Source organism: Megascapheus bottae, chromosome 6 (assembly GCF_031878675.1).
Source record: "Megascapheus bottae isolate mThoBot1 chromosome 6, mThoBot2.hap1, whole genome shotgun sequence".
Classification (NCBI taxonomy): domain Eukaryota; kingdom Metazoa; phylum Chordata; class Mammalia; order Rodentia; family Geomyidae; genus Megascapheus; species Megascapheus bottae.
In genome coordinates, this window is record NC_143514.1 from 59,625,115 (window position 1) to 59,636,329 (window position 11,215).

The 11,215-nt window shown below is 40.7% G+C and overlaps 1 protein-coding gene across 17 annotated transcripts in view; it reads right to left on the minus strand.

The window, feature by feature from the left end:
* Nucleotides 1-11,215, minus strand: part of Macf1 (microtubule actin crosslinking factor 1) — a 372,611-nt gene that overhangs the window by 55,430 nt on the left and 305,966 nt on the right. For 13 of the 17 annotated variants that reach the window (XM_090335129.1, XM_090335122.1, XM_090335127.1 and 10 more), the window contains 5 exons: nt 5,964-6,125; nt 5,410-5,580; nt 3,381-3,547; nt 2,143-2,302; nt 1,073-1,399 (listed from right to left, as the gene is read on the minus strand). In XM_090335129.1, coding sequence (XP_090191255.1) covers nt 1,073-1,399; nt 2,143-2,302; nt 3,381-3,547; nt 5,410-5,580; nt 5,964-6,125 — 987 coding nt within the window. The remainder of the gene's footprint in view (nt 1-1,072; nt 1,400-2,142; nt 2,303-3,380; nt 3,548-5,409; nt 5,581-5,963; nt 6,126-11,215) is intronic. The other 4 variants (XM_090335123.1, XM_090335130.1, XM_090335128.1 and 1 more) reach the window with 1 other exon arrangement.

The window sequence follows — 11,215 nt, forward strand, 5'->3', positions numbered from 1 at the left end:
CTTTGAGTTCAAGTTCTATCCTAGCTAAAAATAAAGGCAGAGCTAGTAGTAAGGTACTTGCCTAGCAACTGTAAAGGCTTGAGTTCAATCTCTAGTATTGATGGAAAAAGGGAAACAGTCATAGCCTTCTTCTACTAAGAAGACATAGGGTGGGGTGAGAATGTAGCTTACTGGTAGACTGCTTGCCTAACAAGCATAAAGCCTTGGGTTTGATTCCTCAGTATCACATAAATAGAAATTTTATTCTAGCCGGAAGTGATGCTGCGGCTCAAGTAGCAGAGTGCAAAAAACTTGAGCAAAAGGAGCTCAGAGACAGTTCCCAAGCCCTGCGTTCAAGTCCCAGGACTAGAAAAATAAATAAAAAAAGAAACAGGGCGGGTTCCAAGAGTTCATGTTTATAATCCCAGCTAGGATTATAGTTCAGGATTAAAGTTCAAGGCTAGACTGAGCAGAAAAGTTGCTCTATACTCTATCTACAAAATAATCAGCAAAAAGCTGACATGTGGCTTTAATGTAGAGTATCAGCTAAGTAATACTGTAAAAGTTGAGGTATTCTCACATATATTTTCTTCTATAATCCTGCTGAAATGGAACTCTTAGTATTGTATTACCTAATGAGTAGACCATGAGTTGGAGATGAGATGGGACCTGATAATACCTTGTATTATCTTCTAGAATTATTAGTTCATTATTTTCACTTATATAGAGATTAGTACTGCTGGGCACCAGTAGCTCATGCCTATCACCTTAGCTTCTCAGGGGTCTGAGATCCGAGGATCATGGTTCCAAGTCAGCCTAAGCAGGAAAGTCCATGAAACTAAGTGACACTGTGGCTCAAGGGATAGAGCACTAGCCTTGAGCTGAAGAGCTTAGGGACAGCAGCCAGGCCCTAAGTTCAAGCCCAAGGATGGACTAAATAAATAAATAATAAAATGGTACTTAGCACAAGGGAACAATGTACATATGCATAAAATAAAAAATGTTTGAAATGAAAAGGAAAGAAAACAAGAACAGAAAGAAGAGAAATACATCGAATGACAAAATAATCAATAAGAATGAGAAACACAAATACCAGGTGGTCAGCATGCTGTTTCTGCAGGACATCCTGTCTGTAATCCTTTACGAACACTGAACTGAGCTTGTCCTCAACCTCAGCCAGCCAGTTGAGCACCTCCACCTCATCTTCCCCAAACAGTCTAGCATTGCACAGTGCTTGTTCAAACAGGGCTGCCTTCCGACAGCACCGGTCTTGAATCTCACTGTATCGAGCCTGCAATGAATCTAGCTTTTCTGACAATATACCCTGCTCTGCAGGACATGTCAGGGAAGAGAGAGACTGCCCAATATTGACTGCCTGATGCACATCTGTTGCATGGTTTTCTATTTCTTCCTTCAGAGCCTGGAAATCCAGATGGAAAAAATAAATAGCAGAAACAAAATAAATGAAATGCAAACACAAAACAATGAATAACAACTGATATTGCAAATAAATAACATAAAAAGTAGAATAAAATCTGTTCTATCACTGATGGTATCCTATTAGTCAATTTCTACTTTTACCTCAATGATGTGGGTGTTTCAGTAAGCTGACTCTGTTTTTTTTTTGCCAGTCCTGGCCTTGAGCTCAGGGCCTGAGCACTGTCCTTGGACTTTCTCAAGGCGAGAACTCTACCACTTGAGCCTCAGCACCACTTCTGGCTTTTTTCTATGTATGTGGTACCGAGGAACTGAACCTGGGTCTTCATGCATGCTAGGCAAGCACTTTAACCACTAGGCCAAACTCCCGGCCCAGCTGACTCTGTTTTAAATTAAACTTAAAAAATAAAACCCAGGCACCAGTGGCTCATGCCTATAATCCTAGCTTATGCCTATAATCCTAGCTTCTCAAGAGGCTGAGATATTAGGATCATGGTTCAAAGCCAGCCTGAGCAAGAAAGTCCATGAAATTCTTATCTCTAATTACCCACCACAAAGCCAGAAGTGGAGCTATGGCTCAAGTGATAAAGCACTAGCCTGAACGAAAGAGGCTTAGGGACAATGTCCAGGCCCTGAGTTCAGGCCCCAAGACTGGCACAATAAATACCCACAAAATATATCTTCTAGGATTTGTTCTGTGTTTTGTTGACCACAATTCCCTCCTACCTTGTGTCGAACAATCTGCTGTTGTATTTTGGCAGTCTGAGTGCCAACAGGTTCTGAGTTAGCAAGCTTTTTCTCTGTGACAGATAAGAAGTCAGAAATAGGTTCAGTTGTCTCATGGAATTGTTTGGCCAGGACCAGGATATCTTCCAGCTGTTTTTGCCTACATAAATATATAAAACAAACTACTTAAGCACAAGGTTACATTATGACTCATACCAGTTTTAAGTCTTTACTAAGTATAGTTTAAATACTAGTAGTAAACAGAAGACTCATTAGGTAGCACTTTTTGCTGTTGCAAAGGTTTCTACAGCCATTACTTTATTCTTGTCTGGTCATAAGTATGCTCAGGAACCCAAACCCTGAGTTCAAGCTCCAAGACTGGCATTGAAAAATAGATATATCCAAAGCCAGGTGCAGTAGCTCACGCCGGTAATCCTAGCTACTCAGAAGGCTGAGGTCTGAGGATCGCAGTTCAAAGCCAGCCCTGACACTAAAGTCTGTGAGACTCTTATCTCCAATTAACCACTAGAAAACTAGAAGTGGCTTGAAGAGCTCAGGGAGAGCACCCAGGCCCAGAGTTCAAGCCCCATGACCGACAAAAAAAAAAAAAAAGCAGATATCCATGTGACTTGTAAGTGACATAGAGGTAAAACACATTTAATATCGGGTGCTGGTGGCTCATACCTGTAATCCTAGCTGCTCAGGAGGTGAAGATCTAAGGATTGTGGGTTAAAGCCAGTCCAGGCATGAAACTGGAAGTAATGCTGTAGCTCAGCACCACTTGTGTCAGCCTTGAGCACAAAGAGGCTCAGGGACAGCACCCAGGCCCTGAGTTCAAGCCCCACATCCAACAATAACACACACACACACACACACACACACACACACACACACACACACACACACACAAACACCCCAATAAAACAAACAAACCAATAACAACAACAACAAAACCCAACTCTGGTCAGATTGTAGAAGTTTAAAGCTGTAGTTTGGAACTGCAACTGTACTACAATAGAACAATGATACAGATAGGTACGTCTTGCTCATTTTCAGAGTGATTCTGGTTATGAAGAACCTATCTAAAAACGTAATCACTCTTCAAATAAAAGCTAATAAATACCTTCCAAAGCAGTACATGAACCACCAAGGAGCTTTAAAAGTGCTTCAGGAATATGAAGTCAAACACAGGACAAAACAAACTTCTGACCCATTCAACAAAATCCCTGTAGTTTTACCTGGCTGCTGCCTTGCTGAGTAGCTCAGTCCATCGACTTTCAAGACTCTCCAACTGCCCAGTGATTTTCTCTCTGTCAGCCAATTCAGCTGACTTAGCTATTCTGCCTCCTTCAGCTTGAAGCATGTCCACTGTGGCCTTTCGATCATCTAATAGCCTCTGGAGCAACTATAGTATACATGTTCAAAGAGAATGAAAAGTGACAACACAGTGTCATATTTGAAACAGGAGGAAAAAAAATCAATCCATAATCCTTCTCACCAAATTCTCAGCTTAAATTAATAATGAGACAAAAAGCATGCACAGTTACAACTACCTCTCACAAAGTTTTTTACACTTACGTTTTAAAATAATGTTTGTGATTGCTGTTATGTAAAAATAGGAACTTTTTTTGTTGTTGTTTGAACACAGAAAAAAGAACATTGAAAAATCAATATAGGGCTGGGCATGGTAGTTCATGCTTGTCATCACAGCTTCTTAGCAGGCAGAGATGGGGAAGACAGGTTTTGAAGCCAGCTGGGGAAACAGTAAGACTCTGTCTCAATAAATAAGTTAGCCATGTTGGCATATTCTTGTGATTCCTGCCACGTGAGAAGCTGTAGGTAGGAGTAGTGCATACTGGGGTTGGCCCTGGACAAAAACATTAGACACATTGATCACTGGTGACTAATGCCTGTAAACTTAGCCATTAAAACACTGAGATTTGAGAGGCCTGGGATTCAAGATCAGCTCAGGCATACATGAGAGACCCTGCCTGAACCTACAGCTGAGCATAGTGGTGTGTATTGAGTATCTTGATTAAGACAGAAAGCCTAGAACAGGTGGACTGCAATACATCCTTAAAAATAATGGGAAAAAATGGGTGAAGGAGTAGCTCAGCAGTAGAAAACCTGCCTAACAAGTGTGATGCACACACATCAGTATGGTGAGAAATACCTTATATTATATACTGCATATAAATATCAAAACATTGCCTTATTGTTAATATTTACAACTTTTGTCATTATGCCTCAAAGAAGCTGGAAAAAAGTAGGATTACCTTTAGGGAAATTGTTTTTAGACAGAAACTTATATTCTATACATTATTTAGAGTATTGCTGATTCTAAAACATGAGAAAACTTTTTCTCAGATCTCAGCCTCCTGAGTAGCTGGACTACAGGAGTGAGTTAGCACTCTGAGCCAGATATGAGACTTTCTTTCCTTTTTTTTTTTTTTTTTTTGCCAGTCCTGGGCTTGGGCTCAGGGCCTGAGCACTGTCCTTGGACTTTCTCAAGGCTATAGCTCTTCCGCTTGAGCCACAACACCACTCCTGGATTTTTTCCATATATGTGGTACTGAGGAATCAAACCTGGGTCTTCGTGCATGCTAGGCAAGCACTCTACCATTAGGCAAAACTCTCGGTCCCTAGAAAACTTTTAATTTAAAACTGTGGATGAAACTTTGAGATAGTTCACTCTAGTTTAGTCTAATGTATACCATATTAAGCTAGTAGATTAAAGTAAAATGATGAAAATCAATTTCTACCCTTCCCTTTGTTCTTTTGGTAGTAAGACTCACTATGTAATCTTTCCTGGCCTTGAGCTCAATCTTCTTTCCTCAACTTTCTGAATGCTGGCATGCACTCATGATTATAGGCATGCAAGACCATGTCTGGCTCAATTTCCACTTTTCAAGAGGACACAAAGTAGCTGGGTGCCAGTGGCTCACCACTATAACCATAGCTGCTCAGGAGGCTGAGATCTGAGGACTGCATTTCAAAGCCGGCTAGGGAACAAAAGTCTGTGAGACTTTAATCTTCAATTAACTACCAGAAAACCAGAAGTGTTGCTGTGGCGCAAAGTGGTAGAACAGTAGCCTTGAGCTGAAGAGCACAAGGATAGTGCCCACGCTCTGAGTTCAAGCCCCATGAGCGACAAAAAAAAAAGAGGAAGTAGGTAAAGATTCTCCTGACTTGCTCTTTAAACTGTAAGCAAATGTACTGTTTGCCATTGCCTATGGCTGTTTCAGTTCATTCTCCCCACATTCTCACCTTCTGTTCTTGGATCTGTGCTTTCACTACTTTGTACTCAGCAGATGGAGGTTTCTGATTGGCTATGAGCTCCTCAGTATCTGCCAACCAACTGAGCAATGGCTCCAAGGCATCTTGAAACTTCCCACAATGCAACAAAGCCTCCTGTAGTTGTGCAATTCTTTGTGCAACCTGTGTCATCAAAGGGAAGCTTATATGAGAAAAAAATAAAATTACTGACCCCCCCCTTGAAAACTACAGATTGCAAGCATTTCTATTACATTCAGGTTCTAAATTTAGATTTAGAAACTTTAGACTCTATGCCTTCTGGTCCTAGCACACTTGTTTCCCGCTTGTCACTTACTTTTTTTTTTTTTTTTGGCCAGTCCTGGGCTTAAGCTCAGGGCCTGAGCACTGTCCTTGGACTTTCTCAAGGCTAGAGCTCTGCCACTTGAGTCTCAGCACCACTTCTGGCTTTTTTCTATGTATGTGGTACCGAGGAATCAAACCCGGGTCTTCATGCATGCTAGGCAAGCACTTTAACCACTAGGCCAAACTCCCGGCCTGTCACTTACCTTTTTATTCAGTGTGTTCCATCGAGCATTGATCTCATCCATGTCATGTTCTAAACCCTGCACATCACAGTTTTTTTCTGCACTCTGAATTAATCCCTGGCCAAGTCCATTCACCTGTTGCAATTTCATCTGAAGAGGATCCACTTGTTCCTTCTGAAACATCTGAATAATGGCAAACCAAGATTTAACTTTACATAATATAATATATGAGCAAGTATTCGTGAGAGATTTATGACTTAATGATGGATGACAAAGAATTGAAAACAACAACAACAACAAAATAAGCCACCAGAATGGTAAAGAATCAAAGGAACACATGGTTTAATACATCTTTCTATGGACATGTAATTAGAGCTATGGCACTGCTGACATCTCTGACACAATGACTCACTTAAGAAAAAAATTAGTTGTTGCCAGGGTCAGTGGTTCATGCCTGTAATCCTTGCTACTCAGGAGGCTGAGATCTGAGAATCAAGGTTCAAGCTAGCTAGAGCACAAAAGGACCTGAGACTCTTATCTCCAATTAACCTTTAAAAAACAAGGAGTGGGGCGGGCCTGGCTCAAGGATAGGGAAATAGCCTTCAGCTGAAGAGCTCGGGGACAGCGCTCAGGCTGAGTTAAAGCCCCAGAACCCACCAAAAAAAAAAATCAGTTGCTAAGGCAGGCACTGGTGCCTCATGCCTGTAATCCTAGCTACTCAGGAGGGTGAGTTCTAAGGATCGAGGTTCAAAGCTGGCCTAGGCAGAAAAGTTCCAATGAGACTCTTATCTCCAATTAACCACGCAAAAAAACCAGAAGGGAGTTGTGGCTAAAAGTGGCAGAGTGCTAGCCTTGAGCAAAAGAGCTCAGGGAGAGCACCCAGGCCTTGAGACCCATGCTTCATTGCTTAGGTATGCGAACGTCGAACATATATGCAAGCAGGCTTGTTCTGGGGTTTGAACTCAGGGGTTTGGGTGCTGTCCTTGATCTTTTTGCTCAAGGCTAGTGCTCTACCATTTGAATCCTAGCTGCATTTATCACTTTTTTAGTGATAAACACTTAAGAGTGTTGGGGACTTTTCCTGCCCAGGCTGGCTGCAAACTACATTTCTCAGTTCTCAGCCTTTTGAGTTGACAGGGTTATAGACATAAGTCACTGGAACCAGCTGCTGCTTAGTTGTTAATGCAAAAAGCTATAGGGAGGGGCCGGGAGTTTGGCCTACCACTAGGCCCAAGACCGGCAAAAAAAAAAAAAAAAAGCTATAGGGAATAGTGAATCGTCAGCCTCAAAATACCAGAAAGTATAATATATATGAGTCCAAAAAATCCAAGTAATGAGTATTTTAAAAAGCTTTCAAAATCTCCTTTGCAGTCCCTTGGTTATCTCATATTGTTATAGTATCTCACATTGTTATCTGATATATTGAATTTATTTGTATTTGGATATTTGAAATTTGATAGGGAAGGGGGGAAAACCAAGACGGGTGGGGGATGTGGGGGGGGGGGAGGGAAATGGGTACCAAGACATGTGAAAGGGTATCAATGTATGTGAATTAATGCACCTTCTATCTGGCAAATATCATGTAACCCTTTCACTAATTACAATAAAAAATATTTCTCAAAACAAAACAAAACAAAAAAAAAGCTTTCAAAAATAGCATCAATTGACCATTGGTAATTAACAATGTACTTTTCTGACCAGGATGAAAATAACTCTGTCAAAACATATTAATAGTATGCAAATGACAGCTTCATAGCTTAATTCTCAGATGGCCATTTAACTTCATTCCATTTCAGGGCTATACAGGGATCATACACAGCTAATGATCTTGAAACAGTACTTTGCTAATTAAAAAGGGAAAAGGACTAGAAATGTCCTTAACAATTTCACACATATGCTAAGATGTAGATATTATCTCGGTACAAATGACTGAGATATTTTGAACCTAACAAAATGTAACATTACCTCTCAGTTTCTCACGTTTAAAATTTCTTTTTCCCTCAATCAACCACTAACAACAACATCTATTCAGTTTACAAAACCAGTATCTATAAGTCATCCTTGATACAAAAGACATTATGAAGTGTTGTTAATTCTATTTCCTAAATATTTTTTTTACTCCATCTGTTACCTTCAAATCTACTGGTATCTCTCTTATTTCATTCTTCTTATTTCTAACCTTTTCTTACAGTTTGTGAGAAATGCATCAATTTTTGCTTTATGTCTGCTTCCTCGTAAGTTCCACCAAGGCAGGAACCATACCAATTGGATTCACTGCAGGAGGCCAGGATTTGGCAGAGTAGGCCAAATGAATGAATGACTGCATAGAAATGGTGTTAGGTAGCCTCTTTAATTATTGGTGCTGGGAAAACTGGGCAACCAAATACAGAAAACTAAAAATTGATCCCAGCCTGTTGCCATGCATGAACATTAACTCAAAATGAATCAAAGACCTCAATATCAGACCTGAAATTCTGAAATGGCTATCTGACAGAGTAGGAGAGACACTGGAATTCATAGGCACAGGCAAAAACTTTTTGAACAGAGTTCCCGGGTCACAACAGATTGGAAGAAAACTCAACAAATGGGACTACCTAAAAATAAAGTTTCTACACAAAGACATAGCTACTAAAGTAGAAAGACAGCCAACCAACTGGGAAAATAATACATCAGACAAATGCTTACTATCCAGTATCTACAGGGAACTCAAGAAACTAATCTCCCCCAACTCAACAAACCAATCACTAAATAGGCAAGGGAACTAAAGAAAGACTTACCAGAGGAAGACGTAAAAATGGCAAAGAAACATATGAAGAAATGCAAATAAAAACCCTAAGATACCACCTTACCCCAATCAGAATGGCAATATTCTGAACTCAGAAAACAAATGCTGCTGGGGATGTGGAGAAAGAGGAACCTTATTGCACTGCTAGTGGGAATGTAAACTAGTATAACCACTCTGGAAGGCAGTTTGGAGGTTCCTCAAAAAACTAAAAATAGACCTTCCCTACGATCTAGCCACACCACTCCTGAGCATCTACCCTCAGCATCATAACCCAGGATATGATAAGGATACCTTCTCAGCCATGTTCATCACTGCACTATTCCATAGGCAAGTGATAGAGACAACCCAAATGTCTCACTACAGATGAATGAATACATAAAAAGAAGGTACATATATACAATGGAATTTTACACAGCCAAGAGACAAGATAAAATAATGGCATTGGCTGGGAAGTGGAAGAAACTAGAGCCAATCATGTTGAGTGAGATAAGCTAGAACCAAAGGAACAAAAGGTGAATGGTCTCCTTGACAAATGGATATCAGATCCAAACAGTACAAGAAAGATGATTCAATACTTGGGCACTCAAGGTCATTGACATGAACTTGGAGATATGACTATATCGACATATAAATCTATGATGGGATATATATTCTATAGACATATTGATATGTAGATCAATATGTATCTATGATACAAACTCTTAGCTTAATTTTAATTTTTTCTTAAATTTATGTGCCAGTGATTGCATACAAAGATTCCATTCTTGAATACTTGTTTGTTAAACTTGACGTTTGAAATATGATGTAAAAAAATCAGTCTTAATAAAATATTTTTTTTTCCTGTTCGTGGGGCTTAGACTCTGGGCTTGGGCATTGTCTCTGACCTCTTCAGCTCAAGGTTACTGCCCTACCTCTTGATTCACAGCCCTACTTCCTGTTTTCTAGTAGTTAACTGGAGGTAAGAGTGTCACGGTCTTTAGTGCCTGTGCTGGCTTTGAACCTTGATCCTCAGATTTCAGCCTCCTGAGTAGCTAGGATTACAGTCATGAGCCACCGTGCCTGGCTAATAAAATCTTCTAATAAAAAAGGAAGGAAGGGGGCCAGGAGTTTGGCCTAGTGGTAGCGTGCTTGCCTAGCATGCATGAAGACCTGGGTTCGATTCCTCAGTACCACATACATAGAAAAAAGCCGGAAGTGGTGCTGAGGCTCAAGTGGTAGAGCTCTAGCCTTGAGAAAGTCCCAGGACAGTGCTCAGGCCCTGAGCTCAAGCCCAGGACTGGCAAAAAAAAAAAAAAAAAAAAAAAAAAAAAGGAAGGAAGGAAGGAAGGAAGGAAGGAAGGAAGGAAGGAAGGAAGAAAGGAAGGAAGGAAGGAAGGTAGGTGTTAGGAAAGTCAAACCAACCCATGAAAGTTCTGTGGATCAGCGAAGCATTCAAATACTGAGCTGGTCAAATGTTGGTAGCTCATACCTGTAATCCTAGTTACTCAGGAGACTGATATCTGAGGATTACAGTTCAAAGCCAGCCCAAGCAGGAAAGTTCATGAGTCTCTTTCTTCCAATTAATCATCAACAATAGTCAAAAGTGGAGCTGTGGCTCAGGTGGTATAGCACTACTAGCTTTGAGCACAAAAACTCAGGGACAGTGTCTAGGCCCTGAGTTCAAAGTGCCAAGATCAGCCCCCCCACCCCACCGCCTGCCCCCCACCCCCCGCCAAAAAAAAGCAAAGAAAAAAGCCAATCAAACATTGAGCAATTGAACTGAACTCTTCATTTTTTGCTTAAAATTAGTCCACTGGCAAAATTTAATCTTATAAAACTCCTACTGTGCCCAAAAGACTTTTTTACTCCTTCATTTGAACTAGTGATTTGTAATCTCTAAGCAGGTATAAATAACCAAAGACTGCTCTCAGTGGGCTCAGATCCCACTGGCAAATAAGCTTTGGCATTTTGCTGCCGAACTGCTACTGGCTATTTGGAAAGTGTATGTCTATTAGGCTTTGAGAATGGCTCAAGTGGTAGAGCACCAGATTAGCAAATGTGAGCCAGAGGTCAAAATCTACTACTACCAAAAAAAGGCTACATACACACACAAACTTATGAAGGCAAAAAACTGCTGGGAGATATCCTGGTCAAACAATTCCAGGAGACAATTTAGCCTATTTCTGATTTCTCATCTGTCACAGAAGAGTTTGCTAACTTAGAACCTGTTGACACTCAGACTGCCAAAATTCAGCGGCAGATCATTCAACACAGGTAGGAGGGAACTGTAGTCAACAAAGCACAGGAGGAGAGGTAGAAAGCCTATAAATTAAAAAATTGCCTCCTGCAGCATTCTAGAAGGTATGTTTATTGGGTTTAGTGGTTTCCCAAGTGAGCTACAACGCCACTCCTGGCTTTCTCATGGTAAACTGGCAGTACGTTTTTCGTGGACTTTCCTTCCCAGACTGGCTTCAAACTGTGATCCTCGGGCCTCAATCTTCTGAGTAGC